The sequence below is a fragment of the Musa acuminata genome, chromosome BXJ3-11 (assembly GCF_036884655.1).
Source record: "Musa acuminata AAA Group cultivar baxijiao chromosome BXJ3-11, Cavendish_Baxijiao_AAA, whole genome shotgun sequence".
NCBI classification, from domain to species: domain Eukaryota; kingdom Viridiplantae; phylum Streptophyta; class Magnoliopsida; order Zingiberales; family Musaceae; genus Musa; species Musa acuminata.
In genome coordinates, this window is record NC_088359.1 from 27,050,314 (window position 1) to 27,070,095 (window position 19,782).

Consider the following 19,782-nt stretch of genomic DNA (forward strand, 5'->3'; position numbering starts at 1 on the left):
AATCTCCATACTTCGGTGCACACATCAGTTGCGATCCATGCATGAACTTAGCATGATTCAGAGGCAAGCAGCACCTCACATGTCCATTATGGTTGATCACATGGTGTCAAGGCCCTCATCATTTTGTGGTGGATGGCCACACATTGGCTTGCAGGTTGACAGACACAATGCACCTAATTCCATGATGCAGTAAAACAACAACATGATCATGTGAGGACTTCAAATCCCATTGGTTTCTTGTATCATCAATCATCGAGCAAGCACTTTTAGGAAGGTCAGTCATGCATCACAAAGTGTCTTAGCATGGAAAAAGAGAAAGGTGGTGTTAGTGTCTCCTTATGATTCAAGCAAGGGATCAACATGTCTGGCCCCTTGAGGAGAAAACATTATAATTCTATATATTTTGTGATCTTAATAATTGATAGTTAATAAGTTTCTGAACTGAAATATTTAAATCTAAATTAATGATAATAGGCTCATTTAATTTTATTTTTTTCTTTCACATTCATATGTCATATTCTTTGTTGACACAATAATATGTCATATTCTAAGATTAGGTTTATTTCAATATTATTTATTATAATACGATCCGATGCAATAATTGACTCTATACCATTTGTTATTATCTGACGTGATGAAATGTTAAAATGCTTAATTGTATGACTCTTGTGATCTTATAATTCAAGTGAATTCTCTTATATTAAATTGGGGTGTCGTATATTTAAATTTAAGATGTTTTGAAGATAAATAGGTCATATTATACTATTTTGATCAAAATTATAGCATGAATAACTCATCATTAATCAAAAACTATTGATTTCATGCTTCCTTCCGTCTTCTCCACTATCTAAATCATTTTAAAAGACTCTTAATCAACTTGCTAATGCATAACTACTCTGATGTTGAGTTTCTAGCCCAGCTATGATTGTCCTTCTCAAGTCAGAGGAAGAAAGGTCATGGCAGTCACCATTCTTCCAACCTGTGCCTCTCCCCCACAGTCCTCCTTTGTCTCATTTCACTTGTTCTTTTTTGCCCTATGGGAATCGTAGCCTTAAAGGGAAGGAGCTTATGTTATGATGATGTGAATAGCTGAAGTGTTTCTTAGGACTTATCCAAGAATAATCAGTATATATATATATATATATATATATATATATATATATATATAGTAATTGACATCAAGATAGACCTAGTATCAGATAAATTTTTTATAGGGAAGAGGCCCTATAAAAGTAATATATAATTTTAAAATTATTATCTATGTAAATTATAAGACTATTCAAATATAGAAGCATAAAAAGGTGAATGTAGGATGTAGATTTAACAAAAAAAAAAATCATGAGAATTTTGGTGTATAATTTGGGTTTATGAAAATATAAAGAAGCATATCTATCGATTATCATTAATATAAGAGAGACAATGATGTGAAATTTGTTAAATCTTGGATTTTGACGATGAAACCAATTGATAATGTTTATGATTTAATCTATATTTTGAGTGATGTAGGAAGCTTTGATCAGGTAGAGACAATTAAAACAGGAAGAATCATATTGGGCCGGAGAGAAACATGTCAGAAGATTGAACATATAGCCAAAGGATCGATTGATATATCGATAGAAGTCTTCGGGCTATGAATTCGGGCATTGGGCCAATAAGAGCGAAAATTACACCAAGAAAATCAGAGTTGCGAAGGTCAACTGACCAATTGGGTAATATGCCACAAGAAAGGATGATGCATCGAAGAATCGGACAAAATATCAATGAACCAATGACATGTTGGACAACATTTAATTCAAGCTTTATAATAATTGTCTACATCGAAGTAGGTTTTAAGTATACATGATTAACTATGATAGCGATCAAGGCATAAAGCAAAATAAAGTTCTTAGAGTCAAGAATGAGATTTTGTTGGGAGTTCGAGAGTTCATCGGAAGTCCAGACGTTCATTGGAAGTTCTGTCAGAATTGACTGAGAAGTCCAGGAACTGCCAAAGAAGCTCATCGAAACACACTAAGAAGATCGTCGTGAAGTCTAGGAGCTTACCGAGAGTCTGTTGGAACATTACCAAGAGATCGTTAGAAGTTTGTCGAAAGATCATCGGAAGATCATTGGAAGCTCGTCGGAAGAAACCTAGACTTACGGAGTTATTTAGCTTAGTGTATGTCTTAAAATTCATAGTTAACACATAATTAGATTGGAATTGAGCCAACTCAATTAGGATTAATTGGGCCTAATTTTAGGTTGTGTTGGGCTAAGTGAAAGGCCCAAACAGTATCCTAATAGGTGGCACAGTCTTTGAGAGACTATCAAACGATGGTACCGCCAGTACCCCAAAAATCGGGGATGATACATTTTTAGGCTCTAAGTTTAAATCTACTTGAAGCTTATAAATACCCCTCTTATCTCTAGTTAACATATATAAGCATAAATAATTTAAAAGTGAAAAAATACTGTAGTAATCACTTGAGAGATCCCCTCTAAATTCTAAGTTTAGAATTCTGTTTAGAGAGGAGTGAGTACTTATAATATGTTATCTCTGTAAAAAGGAGAATAGGGGTGTAAAAGGATAGTTAGTCTTCGCTCGTTAAAGGAAGACAAGTAGTGGAAGCCGGTAGCCTCAAGTTAAAAGGAATCGAGAGTGGAAGTAGGTCATGATGACCGAACCACTATAAAATTGATTTGCATTTACTTTTGAGTAATTTATCTTTACTGTAAATTACTTTACATTCTTATTGCTTTCACTATGCTCCCTAATGCTTTTAATTTAATATCTTTCTGAAATAGGTTTAATCGAAATGAAAGATTTTTGAACGACGTAGTTTTTACCGCTGCACTAATTCACTCTCCCTCTCTTAGTGTCGACTCATTCCTAATAGTTGGTATCAGAGCCACATTATTTCTCGTTTGGTTTAACACCAAAGAGAAATGACTCTTTTTGACTTTTAAGAGGGCTTTTCTTTTTTGCTTTTAAGATTTTTCTATCATTTGTCCTCATATATTCATTGGGACGGACTACACATATTGGAAAACTCGAATAAAAGTTTTCTTGCTTTCTTTGGATTTGAATTTATGGAATACTATCGAAAGCGATTTTCAAAAGTCTTCTACTCCAATGAACGAATAGAATGATTTAGAAAAAAAAATTTCTTTAAATGCTAAAGCTATGAATATTGTATTTTGTGCCTTAAATAAAAATAAATTCAATTGGGTTTTTACTTGCGAAACGACTTTTGATATTTGACACTCTTTTAAAATCATACACGAAGACACAAGTAGAGTTAAAGATTCTAAAGTTAATCTTTTAATACGTTATTTTAAATTATTTCATATGAAACCAAGCGAAACCATTGGAGACATGTACACCCGTTTACGGATATCATCAATGGTTTAAAAGCACTTGGTAAAAGTTTTTCGAATCTTGAACTTGTTAATAAAGCTTTATGATCTCTTTCTAAAAATTAGGATTCGAAAGTAACTGTAATATAAAAGACAAAGGATTTAAATAAATTTTTACTCGAAGAACTTATCGGGTCTTTGATGACATATGAAATAACTTATGTGGTACTTGACGAACTTGAGAATAACCTTCCAAAGAATATGAAGGATTTAACACTTCGAACAATATAATACCACTTAGATGATGATGACTTTGAACTTCTCACTATAAAATTTAAAAAGTTCATGAAACAAGAATTAAATAATAAAAATCAACTTAAAAAGAAATTATGAAAGAAGAAGAAATTATTCAAGGTGGCTTAGGATAAATTGAGTTCATCCGATGACAAAAAGCAAACCAATGAAGACAAAACGATGAACTTCGCCTTGATGACTCTTGACAATGAGGTAAACAACTCAAACGAAACTTTTTTACTTTATTTTAAAATTACTGAATGATTTTTCATGAGTTATCTTTAAATTAGTTATAAAAATAAAAATAAAAATTACAAAAATTATATCATGCTTTTTTATTTTAAAAAATAATTATAAAAATTATATGTTTTGTGATAAAGGAACAAAATGTTATATTTAAATCTAATGATAATCCTATGTGTGTTTTTAAGAAGAAATAATATGTATCTTGATGAATTTTTATTTTGATTGAAAATGCTTTATGTCTGATTAAACCATGCTTGATGTCTTAATGAAAATATTAAGAGGTTTGATATCATACTTAATAAGTTTATATTTTAAAATTATGCATGATGATTCTTGTAATTTATGGCTTATCGATCTTTACCGTAATAAAATTTGATTTTTCAATTTTAAACATGATGTATGTTTTGATTTGACATAAATGACAAAGGCATGCTTGTGTGAAATAAAAGGGAAATATATATATTTTTTAATTTCAATCCTTACCTTATCGAGTTTTCAAAAGGGAAGATTGATAAATTTGTATCATTTTTATGGATTATTTGGACTATGAAAATGATTTTGATTATTTGATGATTTGAATTTGAATGAGTTTTATCCAATCTTAATTTCTTGGAATTACTAGATTTTTTTTAAAATCAAGATCTCTTCTTTGTACTCCTATGATTTTTTTATTTTATTTAAAAAGGAGATTTACTAAATGAATCATATCTTTTGGTATTCACATGATCTTATCTTTCATGATATGATTTTTTTTTCTCCTTAAATTCATGAAGTATATCTCATCTCCAAATTTTTTTTTTCTTGATATCTTCCATGTAATAACATAACATTGAATATTTACACATTTGTGATATTCTTCTCTTTTTGCCTATGACTAAGGGGGAGAAAATAAATAATGAATGTTAGGTACCAACATGCATAAAGTGATAAATGCTTTAAAATTTTAATATCTTAGTATAATTTTTGATATGCCCATAGTGATGATTGATTTATTTTAGTATCATGCATGAAGTAAGAATGAAATGTAGGGTTTTAAAATTGTGTATGTTTTAATTTAAAACTATAATGATGCACAAACATATTAAAAAAGGATTGATAATTTAACTTTATCATGATTTGAAAATTGATGCAAAGGGAAAAGAATTACAACATTGTAATCTTCCCTTCTTTTTGACAATAACAAAGGAGGAGAAAAATTACTAGCTCAATATGTAAAATTTGAAAACTTGCAAAAGAAGCAAAAACTTGCTAGCATGCTCATTTCAAAAGATGTAAAAATTTTGCCAACTTTTATATATGAAAAACTTGCTAGCTTGCATATTCTAAATTTACTATCTTGCTTTCTTTTTAAAAAACTTGCTAGTTTGAACATCGTAAAAAAAAGCAAACATATTAACTTGCACATCTAAAAAAAATTACAAACTTGCAAAACTAAAAATTGTTGCTAGCTTGCATATTGTCAAATAATGTAAAATTTTATTAGCTTACGCTTTGCAAAGGAAGCAAAAAAAATTGCTAGCTTGCACTTCTCAAAAGAGAAAAAAGAACTTACTAGCTTGTATGTTCTAAAGTCCTGAAAATTTTACTAAATTGCTAAGCTTTCATATATCTAAAACTTGATAGATGCGCTTATCCTTTTTGTTGATGACAAAGGGAGAGAAGGTATGATGATAATCATGTATTGTATGATGTAATTATGAATGATGATTTGAAATTAAGAATATAACGATGATTTTATAAATATACATAATGAGTTGATATTATGCATGCAATACTTTAATTTATGATAATGATGCATGCAATGATGAAATATCCATAATGAAATATTGCTTTAACTTGAATTCAATTTGAATTCAAGGTTCTGTCAATATGGTATATTGATATGGGGAGTTAAAGTTAACTCCTTCATCAATTTGTTGTCATCACAAAAAAGGGGGAGATTGTTGAATCTCAGATTTTAATAATGAAACCAATTGATAATGTTTATGATTTGATCTGCGTTTTGAGTGACGCATGAAGCTTTGATCAGGGAGAGACAATTAAAGTAGGAAGAATCATGTTAGGCCGAAGAGAAACATGTCAGAAGATTGGACGTCGAGCAGGATGATCAATTGACGTATCGACAGAAGACTTCGGGCCATGGATTTGGGCATCGGGCTAAGAAGAGCGAAAATTACACTAAGAAAATCGGAGTTACGGAGGCCAACTGGCTGATTGGGCAATAGGCCACAAGAGAGGACTATGCACCAAAGAATCGGATGAAGCATTGATGAACCAATGGCATACCAAACAACATTTGATTCAAGCTTTATAATAATTATCTAGATTGAAGTAGGTTTTAACTACGATAGTGATCAAGGCATAAAACAAAATGAAGTTCCGAAGTCAAGAACAAAATTTTGTTAGGAGTCCAGGAGCTTGCCAAAGAAGCTCATTGGAACTCACCAAAAAGATTGCCATGAAGTCCAAGAGCTTGCTGGGAGTCCGCTGGAACATTACCGAGAGATCGTCGGAAGTTCGCCAGAAGATCGCTGGAAGCTCGTCGGAAGAAACCTAGACTAACGAACTTATTTAGCTTAGTGTATGCCTTAAAATTCGTAGTTAGCACATAATTGGGTTGGAATTGGACCAAATCAATTAGGGGTCAATTGGGCCTAAGTTTGGGTTGTGTTGGGCTAAGTGAAAGGCCCAAACAATGTCATGACAAGTGGTACCGTCATGGCATAGTCTCCGAGACTATCGGGTGATGGTACCACCTAGACACAGTCTCCAAGAGACTGTCAGGCGATAGTACCACCCAGTGTCAGTGCTGTAGGCGATAGTACCGCCAGTACCTCGAAAACCAGGGATGAGACACTTTTAGGCTATAAATTTGAATTCACTTAAAACCTATAAATATTCCTCTCATCTCTGGTTAACATACACAAGCACAAAAAATTTAAAAGTGGAAAAATGCTGTAACAATCACTTGAGAGATCCCCTCCTCTCAATTCTAAGTTTAGAATTTTGTTTAAAGATGAAAATACAAACTTCCAGCCTCTTAAAGATTAAGAATAACATCAGCATAATACTCTTGGATTATATATGAATGACTCTTAGACCAATTTCGCTCTTAACAATTAATAATATTCAGAACATAAAGATGGAGAGAATATTAAAAATGTGGATGAGTGGAATCCTCCCAATGTTGAAGTTAGAACAGGAATGGTAATGATGAGTTATTAGAGAAGATATTTTTGATTTATATGATTATATAAAATATTTTAGTTTGACTAACAAATTTTCTTGAGATATGGTAATGGTAGGATTATTTCAATTATCAATGAATTCGATCCAGGCCTTTTTTTTTTGTTAGTATCATTTGTATAATTGGATAGACCTAAAAAATTATATTATAAGTGTCTGACAAAATTCTTGATGGAAATATTTAGTTAATATAAAGTTTTTACATCAATAACTAATTTAGATTAGACAATAAATAATGATATATGATCGGATAAGTGGTGTCATGTTCTTAGCCATAATATATTTGAGACTTTTTTATAGTGTGATAGAGAGTTATAAAATTAAATTATGTCTAAAAGAATAAAAAATATAATTATGAATATGAGTCATATCAACCTGCTAACCATGCAAGTGCTGGTCATATCAGTCAATCAATCATTTAGTACATAATTTCCCACCCCTACACATATTCTAATGATCGATGACACCCATTCATTAGGTGGCGAAGGTCACCTCACCTCACCAAGACAACAATTTGGCACGGTGAGAAACCAGAACACAACAACAAAAACAATACAAGTCTTCCCTCATCACCACCGTCTCCAACCACCACCATCCCATCTCCTCCATCCCCACCTTCGCTCTTTCTTCCCTCCGCAGCAGAGAGAGAGAGAGAGAGAGAGAAGCGGAGGTGTTAATGGTGGAGGGGAGAAGGGCTTCGATCCTCACCCACCCCTTCGCTGCTCTCATACTGATGGTTCTCACCTCCTTCTTCCCGGTCGCCACCACCGCTAACCGACAGCGCCACCAACATAGCCACCCCGATGACCAACATGAGAGAAAGAAGACGACCACGAAGCACAAGAAGAAGAAGAAGAAGCCACCGCCATCTCCCCCTACCGAGACACAGCTGCCTCCATCCTCCTCCTCGTCCTGGGAGCAGTTCAAGGGCCTGCTAAGCTGCCGGATCACCGCCGCGTCCCGCGTCCACGACCCCGCGTCGACCGCCGGGAAGCTCGGCAGGGCGGCCTGCGGGCCGTCCATCTGCGCCCTCCGCGACGTCGTCGTCCACCGCTCAGACACCGACCCCAACTCGGACGCTGGCTCCACCTCCCAGCGTGAGACCGCGCCGCTGGCTCCGGCGGTCCGGCCCGCCCGGCACCTCCCCCCACCGGTTTCGTCCCTCGGTTGCGGCAGCTACTACTCCAGGGGCGGAATGCAGCTGCCCAAGCTGGCAGGGTGCTACGAGTGCCACGCAGTCTCCATCGATCCCTCCTCAAGGTGCTCATTTCCTGCTCAGCTATGAGGCAGATTTAGATGAGGACTCCATCACCGATTCATAGTGTTGGTGTACGCAGGAGGTATCCGAGGCCGAGGACGACGCTGTGCTCGTGTTCCGAGTGCGGCGAGGTGTTCACCAAGCCCGAGACACTGGAGCTGCATCAGGCTGTGCGCCATGCTGGTACTGTTCTTATAGATTGGTTTGAGAGGAAGAAGAACGATGATACTGTCACGTACAATACAAACACCATCAGCTCCTCAATTTCCATCTTTTTCCTCTCAATACACACACACACACAGATATATATATATATATATATATATATATATATATATATATATATATATATATATATCAAAATTGGAGTTAAATGAAGATTATACGTATAATTGGAATGATTCGTGTATGTTTCTTTGTCAAACGTACGTATATTTCTCTTAATTGCGTACGGAGCAGTGTCGGAGTTGGGGGCGGAGGATTCGGCGCGCAACGTAGTGGAGATAATCTTTAAGTCCAGCTGGCAGAAGAAGGACCGTCCGATCTGCAAGATCGAGCGGATACTAAAGGTCCACAACGCCCCCAGCGCCGTCGCCCCCTTCGAGGACTACCGCGCCGCCGTGAAGTTCCGCCGCCGCCACCACCCCTCCCGCTGCGCGGCCGACGGGAACGAGCTTCTCCGCTTCCACTGCACCTCCCTCGCCTGCGCCCTCGGCGCCCGGGGCTCCACCTCCCTCTGCTCCGGCTCGAGCTCCAGCGCCCCCTGCAGCGTCTGCACCATAATCCGCCACGGCTTCGGTGGGGCGCACCACCCCCGCGGCGTGCGCACCACCGCCAGCAGCGGCCGCGCGCACGACGCCAGCGGCGGGGGGGAGCGGCGGGCGATGCTGGTCTGCCGAGTCATCGCTGGGCGCGTCCAGCGGCCGTGCGACGAGGAGGAGGATGAGGATGAGGATGCGTACGACTCTGTGGCTGTCGGGGACAGCGGCGGGAATCTTGAGGAGCTGCTGGTGGCCAATCCGACAGCCATCCTACCTTGCTTCGTCGTCATCTACCGGGCCCTCCTCGATTAGCCTCATCTGCCAAAGATACAGTCTTCTCTCCCTCTTCTACTCGAGGATACAAAACGACAAGTTTGTCTTCAACATCTTGGTGTTTGCATGGAGAAAGACAAGGGTGTGTCACCCTCCCCAGGGCTGTTACCTTCTCAAGCTGCTACTATTTGCTGCTACATAAAGATTCTTCCCGTCTTCCTGCCCTTTCAGTCTTTCTTGAAGGATCTGCCTTCATCTATATCTCTGCCGAGTTCAGAGCCATCACCTTCTCAAGCTACTACTATTTGGCTGCTACATAATGATTCTTCTTTACTTTATATGTATGCTTAAATAGAGATGGGTGCCATTGCAAAGCTTCCTCAATGCTTCTCAAATAGTGTTATTTACTGGCACTAATCATTGTGCAATTATGAAGAAAAAGAAACAGCTACCATTATTATTAGAATTCCAATGAGAAAATCACAACATCCAATGAATCAAAACTAATAAGCTTAAACTGTAACACTCCTAATTAAAGTAAAAATAAATTGATTTATAAGGTACATATGGGTCTAAACATTTGAGACTTGTAGCTTAGTTAATGGATGAATTATTTCATTAGATTGAGTGGTGACAAATGGTATCCAACATCGGTACAGTGAGGAATTATGACGAGTCTTAATGAATCGTGAGAGATTAAATGAAACAAAATGTATATACTCAAAATTGCTTGGAATAACAAAAAATCCTTCTAAATTAAGCCGGGTTAATCCAACCAGCCGAATCGACTCTGACCTGGACCGACCCGGTTCGGTGCGGCCACGACCGGCTTTTCTCGGCCTAGCCCGAAACCACAGCGGCGTACTGCAATCTCCTGTCTTGAGGAGAAAGAAACCGAGACCAAAAGGCTTCCCCTCTCTCTGTCTCTCTCTATCTCTCTCTCTCATCAACGGCGACATGGCTCTCCGCCGCGATTGGGTATACGAGAACAACGGAGGGTGCGCACCGCCTCCCGGTCTCCACCTCCTTTGAAATCCCTAACATGTATGTTCTAATCTCTCGTTTCCTTTTGCTCAAGGACGTGCGTCGCGATCGCGGGATCGGACTACTGCGTCATCGCCGCCGACACCAGGCTCTCCGTCGGATACAGCATCTACACCCGCGACTACTCCAAGATCTGCAAGCTGTACGGTGGAATGCCCTGTGTTACCTTCGGTTGTTGGAGTTCCCGGCCTGGGATCTGAATCCATGCTTATAAGCTGTTTGTTGTTTTGTCTGTTCGTTGGGGGTGCAGAGCGGACAAGTGCGTGATGGCGTCGTCGGGCTTCCAGGGTGATCTGAAGGCTTTGCAGAAGAACTTGGCGGCGAGGCACTTGGTAAAACAGCGATTTTTTATTACATCGTTCCATTTGATAGTTAGATCATGTGTATGTCCATGTTCCTTTGGTGCTATATTTCTAATTTGTGTACTTATTGTGTTTTGGTGCTCATGCTTGTCGATAAGGAAACCGCGTTCAACAAATGACTTGTGTTATCTCAGATCTTTAATCAATTACCTCAATCATAGAAGCAATTTATAGTCTTTAACAAGTCCATTGCTGCAAAAGAATCTTTAGATCAAAACTGAACTTAAACTTTCAGTATTACGTTTTCAAACAGCTGCAAATAGAGAACTGGAAGTATGAAAGTAAGCAAACAAGACAGAAAAGGGGGGAGGACTAAAAAGAATGAAGCCTTCAACTAAGTTTGCTTCACAGTATTCTGTGGAAGTTTTTCATCAAATGGGAAGCTACTAACTAATATAACTACCACCCTAACATATAGTAGATGCTCATCTTCGAGCATAGTCAGAGTTTCATCCAAAAAGAAGGTAAGATTTAAATAACCTTTGTTGGACCTCAAAAATAAGAAAAGCAATTACTTGTTTGTATAAATAGCTGCTATTACAACAAGTATTAAGAAAATTACATGATCAAAGTGGAAATAGTAGAAAAAAGACTAAGAATGAGTAAGTGAGACAGGAATTTTAAAAACTGGCATCTTATTATCCTTCCTATCTATTATTGGATTACACCCAGATTTGCTGATGATACAAAAGAAACTACTAGGGACACAATACTAAGTAGTAATTTCGTATGGATATATCCTCAATGATCAAATCCAATACAATGCATTGCACATGCTCTTAGATGGTTGCCAACCAGCTGATAAGACATATTCTAGAACTTTGATTTATGTCTAGTATTTTTTAACACAAATAGAAGATCTAGAATTGTAGCAAGATCTGTAGTTATAGTGGAAGAGTTGAATATTAGAGAAGATTGATCAACTTGTTTCAAAGTTCAAACTTTGTATATACATGACATATACCATAATTAGGAAAAACTTCTTTTCTATAACATACATTATTGTCATAACCAAAATCTTTTACCGTTTTTTTATCATCCAGGATATGCACAGGGTTGTATGTTATACAGGTTTAAGTGCATTAATTTTGCATTAATTTTTCTGGTTAGATTTTCCATCATCACTTATTAAAAACATACAAACTCCTGCTAAGCTATCATCTAAATGATTTTTCCCGATGTACTTCTCTATATTGTTATTCCCTTGATAACGTGTCCATTCTTGGAAGGTTCTTGTATGTTGAATGGAACATATTTCCTTCTGTATTGATCTTTTATTTTGTGCCAGGAAACTAACTGGATAACCTTCTTGTGACATTTTTAGACATAACTCTAACCACATGATGCATCTCTATAAGTTTTACACTAGAACACTACATGTGCACATTCAGATAGTTATGGATACCAGGAATTTCATATATTATAATCCAAATCCAAAATTATCAAGCATAAATCCTTTCATTATTTGAAATAATAAAGTCAACTTGAAGATTGTCAAATTTTCTTGTGATTCTTGGAAATCTGGACATGAAATTGAAAACTCATTACGAATATTGTTTCTTGATTGTGGATCATAAATACATAAGTTCTAGACAATGATGTACCTAACATCTTAATTTATATTGCCGGGATATTTAATGATCTCATGTTTTTTCAACTATTGGTCTTCAAGTCTCTATAGGGCAAAATAACATTAACTTTCACACCGGAACTAATTGTAACAAGCTAGTAATTTTGATGTTGGTTATTGCACAGCTGCAGGCTTTAAACTGTGTGTCTCCAATTAGATTCTGAATATGCAATAACAGTGTGGTGTAGTTTAGTTCATAAGTATGGAAATCCTTAACCTCTCAATGCATAATAATCTTTAGTGGTAATCAATATTTTGGACCTGTTCTACAGGCATCTCTGTGATTCTTTATTTAAATTATTACACTCTTGAGACAAGCGTGGTCTATAAGTTTTATGGTGAAAGTAGGCTGTTAGTTATTGAGATAAAGTATAGGCCATATCTCTCCTGTTCTATTGGCTGAGTGTAAGATGGTGGGTGTCATCAACATTTGAGATGTGCAGTGCTTTCTCTTACATTATAATAGTAAAGATGCCTTCACCTTTAGGTATATGCCATCTAAATGCTTCCCCTGAAGATGCAGGGTGGACTTCAACACGTATAATTCGTGAGTTAAGTTGGTATGATGGCTCTGTCCTTCCCATGGTAGCTTTGAGGTAGTCTTGTTTTGACTTAAATGACCACACATCTTATTACTTGAAATCATAGGAGTTCGTGGGTCATGTACAGTTTGTTGCAGTAAAATAGAAAGGAAGACAACACACTTAAAGCTATAGTGAGTGACTGAGCATACTTTGGAGGACTTAAATTGTTAACAGCAGCAAAAACTTCATCATTGCTGATATGAGTGATCTTTTGTGTTTGTTTGAGAACTTTGAAATCACATTCTAATGAATTCTGATATCTGATGCTATTTAATCAAGATAATTGAGGCTAAGTATGATTAGGATTGTATTTGTCAGGAGAAAGATGAAATAGGCAAAGATTCCAAAACATATTTTCTTTTACCAAAGTACTGCACGAGTTAATATATACATGGAAAAAGGACGTGAACCCCAGAAATTTGTAAATAGGACAGTGGTTGCAGTTTGAATTCACATCATCCGCCTAATATTTTTTTAAAATGGTGTGGTGTTTTGAAAGGTGAAGGTCAGAAAAAAGTATGTTATAACACTCTAAACAAGGAATTGATTTTGGACTATCATATATGGTATAAGGTTAAACTGTCAAATTACCTTCTTAATGTGTGGAAATATGTGTTTACCCACACCAGTATACAATTCTTTTGTATGATGGCATCTCTGGCTAGAAAATTTCTGTATTAGAATTAGTTGGGAATATAATATGTTTCCACAGCGTGATCGATAGAATTACTTGCTGATGTTTCTAATGCTGCAGATCTATCAACATCAGCACAACAAACAGATGAGCTGCCCTGCCATGGCTCAGCTCCTGTCCAATACACTTTACTACAAGCGATTCTTCCCGTACTACACTTTCAACATCCTAGGTGGACTCGACAGTGATGGTACGAATTCTCATGGATGCATAGCCCAAACTACAGCTCTTATCAAATGTACTTGAACATATTAGAATGTGATCATTGGACTGATTTTTGGTTCAGGAAAGGGTTGTGTTTTCACATATGATGCTGTTGGATCATATGAGAGAGTTGGGTACAGTGCCCAAGGCACCGGTGCAGGACTCATCATACCTGTTTTAGACAACCAGCTCAAATCTCCCAGTCCTCTATTATTGCCTGCCAAGGTCTACCCATTTTGCTTGATAAAATTTTTTTAGAGGTGTCATTACAAGAATCCTCATTAGCAGTATAACCATTGCATAATTGAGCAGGATGCAGTCACACCTTTGTTGGAATCAGAGGCAGTTGATTTGGTGAAGGATGTGTTCGCATCAGCAACTGAAAGGGATATATATACTGTATGTATTTTTTCAACTCGATATGGTCATGAGTTTGTTTCCCTAGCAATTACAGGTCCAACATATCCATCCCAGTGTCATTCTTTTTTTCCTTGATGGTACTTTTGCAGGGAGATAAAGTAGAAATTGTTGTTATAAATGCTTCGGGCATCCGACAAGAGTTAATGGAGCTGAGGAAGGACTGACCACCGGATTGGGAAAGGGGAGCTCGAACATTTTGTGCACTGTGGGATTTATAGCTAATCTTCGCTTAGCTTTCGACTCTACTTGGAAACCAGTGTGTTGTGTTTTTTTGCTTCCAGAACTGGAAACTTGGATGTCTTTGTGGATTCAAAGATTATTGGTTATTTTCATTAGAATTTTTTTTTCTTCTGATTTTGCCTGGGCATGACTTTTAACTTGATGATCAAAGAAAAGTTGTTTTATGATCGAAGAAAGGAAGAAGTGTTAGGATGATGGATAACAATGAAAGACCAGGATACAGAAATATTAGAATGCAATCTTACACGTAATTCTGGGAATCACATCTCAAGATTATCTCATGATAAACTATATATATGCTAAATTTAAATGCATAGGGACAAATGTGAAATCAGTGACTGATGCATATGCAATTTGAGGTTTTTACATAAACTTTAATATAGTGCATATAGTCTTGCAAATATTAAGATCCTTCAGACAAGTAGAGACATGTTAGTTGTTAGTACTTGATTCGAAAAATATTTTTCATCAATTGGAGTTCAACAAGTGGCCCAATAGCTCGAAAACGATAAAACAAATCACTAAATGGAAGATATCCTTCAAGTCATTCCCTGTTCGCTTGATATTTTCTTAATCACTTACTATTACGGTCTCCAAGTTATTTGTAGTAGATAAACTAGTTTTATATATCTTATCACACAGATCGTAAATCAAACAATCTTGCCATTGCATCGAGGCTCATTCTTACAAGTCTCGAAAATACTTTCCAATAAAAAGTCGATTTTATATGTCAATAAAACCACTGAACTTCATAAAATGTTGCCATCAGTCTCCATATAGCTAAACATTTCCCATGATTTCATGACAAGGGCATGTTTCGAGTGTAAATCTACTCGGTCCAATAAGTACCAATGCAGTACTGGTTAGTAGCAACCCTCTTTCTACACCTTTCCAGCAAGATTAGTGTTCACCTCTGCTTACCAGCATGAGGAACTGCAAGCAAATAAATGGAACTACCAAAGCACTGCAAGTGATGTTCTGGGTCAGCTGGAAACCTTCTGTTTGTTAATCTTTTTTGGCATAATGAAATCGTCGTCGTCGTCGTCTGCTTCTGAATCACTAGCCTTCTGCTTCTTAGGGATCTTAGTCACAGTTTTGGAGATTGTTTTTGGAACTTTCTTAACTGTGGCGATCGATGTTTTCTTGACAGAAGCTACCTTCACCGGCGAGCTGAGCTTCTGTTGCTGGGCCTTCTTTAGCTTCTTCTCATGGACCTTCTTAGCTTCATTTAATGGAAGCAAACCCCATTCCATCATCCTAGGAAAAAAGGCAACATTTAAGTCAATAAGCAGAATATTTTAGCCAGTAACATGACCAAAGGAAGCATAAGCCAAATGCCATGTTAGCCACCAAAGATTTGGAGACAATGCAACCATTGACAGGTTTTTTCTTTTTCATTATGGTATCAGCAACCATAAGCGAGATGGTCAACTATAGCAATGACCGCATTAGTATGTAAGCATGAAGAAAAGTGCAAACTGTCACAGTAGTTCATAATTTTTCCTTCTGAAATTACTATGCTTATAATAGTTATGAAGACAAGAACTCGGTAGTTACGCTGGCGAGCCTCTTAAGAACATTTGGGTTTGGTGCCAGAATGCTCAAATTCATACATCACTCTGTAATCTAATAACATTCATTTACAAATAATCATCAATTCTAGCACAGATGATACAAAGAACTCCTAGTGTTAAATATCCAATAGCTACAAAAATAGTAGCATGTCATAGGTAAAATGAGCCCCAAAAAAAATATGACAAGGGGGAAAGACAAATCATCTTACACAATTCAAGCTCTAAGTATGAATCATCAATGGATATTCATCCTGCTGTTCCATCAATTCATATGAAGGAAGCAATAGGAGGGGTCTATAAATAAATGCATTCCAGGAAAAAAAAGTAAAACTGCATGTAATTAGAACAATCACTACTTCAGAATCTAACTCGATAGATAGACAGATACTTATCATAACATACAATGATCACATATTTCTTCAGCAATTAACTTAGCTTAAGAAGAATATTCTGAACATAAAAATGTAAACAACTAAGACAATACTATGGATCTTTTGCAGCCATTGAGCTTTGATGAGAGCAAAATTGTTAGCTAGACTAAGAGACATCAAACTTTTGTTTTATTGTTTCTGATAAAATGAACTTAGATCCTTCTCTACCTCTTCTGAAACAACTAATCCTAATTGCTTCACCTCAATGCATCAGCACATCTATAGCTATCGTTTAAAAGATGCATATCACCTTAAACTAAGGTCAGGTATTAATGCTCATACCAAAATTTTATCAAACCAATAACCAACACGACATGCTGCATCAGAGTTGTCTTAATGCTCATACCGAAATTTTATCAGACCAGTACGCATGCGGCATCAGAGTCATGGGCAGAACATGGCAACAGAAGGAGGATGTTAGTATTGTAAAGCTAGCAAGTTTCACCTATAAGACTACAACAACAGCAAACCAGAGTATAAAATTTGTTCGGAAAGATGAGAAAGCTTAAGATGCAATAAGCATGTGTTTTTATCAATATGAGATCAAATACATTAGGTTTAACATTCATTTGTAGTATCAATAAAATCATAAAACAAATAGTAAATTCCTTATATCTTCATATAGCTAAAGAAAAAAAGAAAAAAGCACTGTTTTATGCAAGAGAAAAAGAAGAGGAAGAACACCAGAATGCAGCCATTTCGCTCTCTGGAACCTGATCGTAGAGCGTCTCATAGAAAATCCTCAATGGATCTCTCTGAAACATCAAAAGAGATGCAACAAGCAAAATTATCCTCAACCAGAAAACCTAACATAAGTATGCGGAAGAGCGTTCAGAGTGCTTCTTTCTAGGGAGAAGAAGAACATACTTCCTCCGGTGGGTCGTGTTTCTGCCCCGGCAAATCATAAACCTTTTTCTCCCTCTTTACCTTCCCGGCAGCAACAGCAGCAACGGAAGCCTTACCCGTCTTCCCGATCACCTTCTCCTCCCCAATCCTCTTCTTCTTCTTCTTCATCTGTTTCTTCTTGTCCTTCAACAAGAAGAAGAAGAACCCAAATCAAATCCACAGCCAAAGAAAGCCAAAACCGAAACGCACCGGAATAAAAGCCGAAAACCTTGAAATCCTCATCTTCTGAATCATCCGCTTCTCTTTTCTTTGTTTTGGAGGGCTTCCCACTGCTCTTCCCCTCTTCCCTCTTCTTGACCTTCAAACACATTTCACCCCATAAGCACCTATAGAACAGCTAAAGAAAAGCTCTTTCTGCAGAAAAATTACATTTTGATCCTGGTCTCCGTCCTCTTCTTCTTTTTTGACCTTAGAAGAGGGGCTTTTGGATTTCTTGAACTTGGATTTGGAGAGGGAGAGGGGCAGGTTGTCTTCCTCGTCCTCGTCCTCGTCGTCTTCGCCATTGCCCGGATCTTCTTTCTTCGCGGCTTTCGCCTTGGAGACGACGGAGAGGGGAACGTCGTCCTCGTCGTATTCCTCATCCGCTTCCGCCTTCACGGGCTTCCCCTTTCTCTCCGCCATCGTTGGAGAGCGAGGAGAGGAAAGCAGCGAGAGGGTTTAGGCCTTTGGTACGGGACGGGGAGAGAGAGAGAGATATCTGAAGTAGTGATGACCTCCTCATCCGTTGGATCTAAATCGAACGGTTGGTCAGGAGACGGCGAACGGACACGCTTAGATTGGGTCCTGGCTCAGCCACTGAGCTCACGGCGCCGTCGAAGGTGCGACAGCTGTACTTTTTGATTCGGACTCATGGTTTTAAAGACAGGTCACCATGGACGATTTGGGGATAACAAGACATCGATTTTCTAAATCCTTTCATCACATTATTTGAACTTAAATAATAATTAACCCAAACAGTGAATATAATTAGTTTTAGTTACATCCCGAGAGAGTCATATATCGACTCATAATTTGGCTAAGAGAAGCTTCAAATATTTTTATATATGGTTTTGATCCAACTTTAATGGGCGAGAAATAAATAAATCATTTTATTTTTATAATAATAATAATAATATTTTTTTAGTATTACATTTTTTATCTTTCTTATTGGGGAAAAATGTTATTGATATTTTGATCAATCTGACATGATGTAGACTCTTGTAAATAAGAATATTCGAGATATAAAATAATATATTTTTAATATGGAAATATTATGTTTGAAAGGTGAAAATATTGTATCCTTAAGGTGTCACCTACACGAATACCAAGGTTGGGAGGGGTTTCTTAACCCGATCCGAGTTAGTAATTTGAGGTCCCCAAATATGAGTTTGAATAGTTTAAAACAAGTCACTTGTATTGGGTTTAAGATGTGATGTTATACCTTAGAGAATAAGAAGTAAGTTTATGATTGTCTTCCTCGTTATAATAGATGAGAAGGAAGCTTGTGATTGTCTTTCTTGTCATAATGGGCAAGAAAGAGGCTTGTGTTTCTTTGCTTTGAATTTTCGTCCATGTAGGCAGATGGGTGGAGGGTGACTTGATCTCACATAGCAATCACATGTTAGCTGATAATATATTCTTAATCATTTGTCTCCTCTCGTAAGTATGTCGGTTAGTTCGTCTTATATGAGAGTATTTAAGATCTCGTCTTACAGGTCGATTTTCCCAATTTAGGTGTTTTGGGCACATTAGCCCTGTGTTTCTATCGTAGCAGATTTCTCTTAACATAAGTCAAGTTTTCCTAACTAATGCATCTCGGGCACATTTGGCCTTGTGCCTTCGTTGTAGCGAATTTATCTTGGCGTGAGTTAGGACTTACACGTCTCAAGCATATTCAACTTTGCGCCTTTGTCATAACAGATTTATCTTCATACCGGTCAGGTTTTCCCAACTTACGCATCTTGGGTACATTTGGCTTTGCCCCTCCCCCATAACGAATTTATTATTAAGTAGGTCTAGTTTTCCCAACTCAAGCATCTTAGGCGCATTTCGCCTTGCGCTTCCATCGTAGAGGATTTCTATTCATGTGGGTTGGATTTTCCTAACTTATGTGTCTCAAGCACATTTGACTTTACCTCTCTGTCGTAGTAGATTTATCTTGATACAGGTCGAGTTTTCTCAACTCACATGTCTTGGGCGCATTTGGTCTTGCACCTCCTCAATAATAGATTTCTCATCATGCGAGTTGAGTTTTTTGACTTACGTATCTCAACTCTTAAGTGTATTTGGCCTTGCATCTT

General features: G+C 37.3%; 3 protein-coding genes across 3 annotated transcripts; 2 read left to right on the forward strand and 1 right to left on the reverse strand.

Annotated features, from left to right (window-relative positions):
- The first annotated feature begins 7,630 nt into the window (after window positions 1-7,630).
- Window positions 7,631-9,798, forward strand: LOC135652574 (uncharacterized). Its single transcript, XM_065173594.1, has 3 exons — window positions 7,631-8,382; window positions 8,460-8,563; window positions 8,840-9,798. Exons 1-3 carry the CDS (start codon window positions 7,799-7,801, stop codon window positions 9,451-9,453), a joined length of 1,302 nt encoding a protein of 433 aa, XP_065029666.1. The 5' UTR covers window positions 7,631-7,798; the 3' UTR covers window positions 9,454-9,798.
- A 454-nt stretch (window positions 9,799-10,252) lies between these two features.
- LOC103971642 (proteasome subunit beta type-1) lies at window positions 10,253-14,703 on the forward strand. The gene is made up of 7 exons (XM_009385709.3): window positions 10,253-10,412; window positions 10,493-10,600; window positions 10,709-10,790; window positions 13,789-13,918; window positions 14,015-14,157; window positions 14,245-14,331; window positions 14,442-14,703. The coding sequence occupies exons 1-7, from the start codon at window positions 10,372-10,374 to the stop codon at window positions 14,514-14,516; spliced, it is 666 nt and encodes a 221-aa protein (XP_009383984.1). The 5' UTR covers window positions 10,253-10,371; the 3' UTR covers window positions 14,517-14,703.
- A 589-nt stretch (window positions 14,704-15,292) lies between these two features.
- Window positions 15,293-18,178, reverse strand: LOC103971643 (uncharacterized). The gene is made up of 5 exons (XM_009385710.3): window positions 17,873-18,178; window positions 17,712-17,801; window positions 17,465-17,626; window positions 17,282-17,352; window positions 15,293-15,849 (listed from the first exon to the last, which is right to left on the reverse strand). Exons 1-5 carry the CDS (start codon window positions 18,122-18,124, stop codon window positions 15,576-15,578), a joined length of 849 nt encoding a protein of 282 aa, XP_009383985.2. The 5' UTR covers window positions 18,125-18,178; the 3' UTR covers window positions 15,293-15,575.
- Between the last annotated feature and the right edge of the window lie 1,604 nt (window positions 18,179-19,782).

Coding starts and splice junctions, on each gene's coding strand:
- LOC135652574 (XM_065173594.1), top strand. CDS start 7,799: ATGGTGGAGGGGAGAAGGGCTTCGATCCTCACCCACCCCTTCGCTGCT. Junction 8,383..8,459: donor TCCATCGATCCCTCCTCAAG/GTGCTCATTTCC, acceptor TGGTGTACGCAG/GAGGTATCCGAGGCCGAGGA. Junction 8,564..8,839: donor TCAGGCTGTGCGCCATGCTG/GTACTGTTCTTA, acceptor CGTACGGAGCAG/TGTCGGAGTTGGGGGCGGAG.
- LOC103971642 (XM_009385709.3), top strand. CDS start 10,372: ATGGCTCTCCGCCGCGATTGGGTATACGAGAACAACGGAGG. Junction 10,413..10,492: donor GTATACGAGAACAACGGAGG/GTGCGCACCGCC, acceptor CTTTTGCTCAAG/GACGTGCGTCGCGATCGCGG. Junction 10,791..13,788: donor ACTTGGCGGCGAGGCACTTG/GTAAAACAGCGA, acceptor CTAATGCTGCAG/ATCTATCAACATCAGCACAA.
- LOC103971643 (XM_009385710.3), bottom strand. CDS start 18,124: ATGGCGGAGAGAAAGGGGAAGCCCGTGAAGGCGGAAGCGGATGAGGAA. Junction 17,353..17,464: donor AACACGACCCACCGGAGGAA/GTATGTTCTTCT, acceptor TTGATGTTTCAG/AGAGATCCATTGAGGATTTT. Junction 15,850..17,281: donor AGCGAAATGGCTGCATTCTG/GTGTTCTTCCTC, acceptor CTTTTTTCCTAG/GATGATGGAATGGGGTTTGC.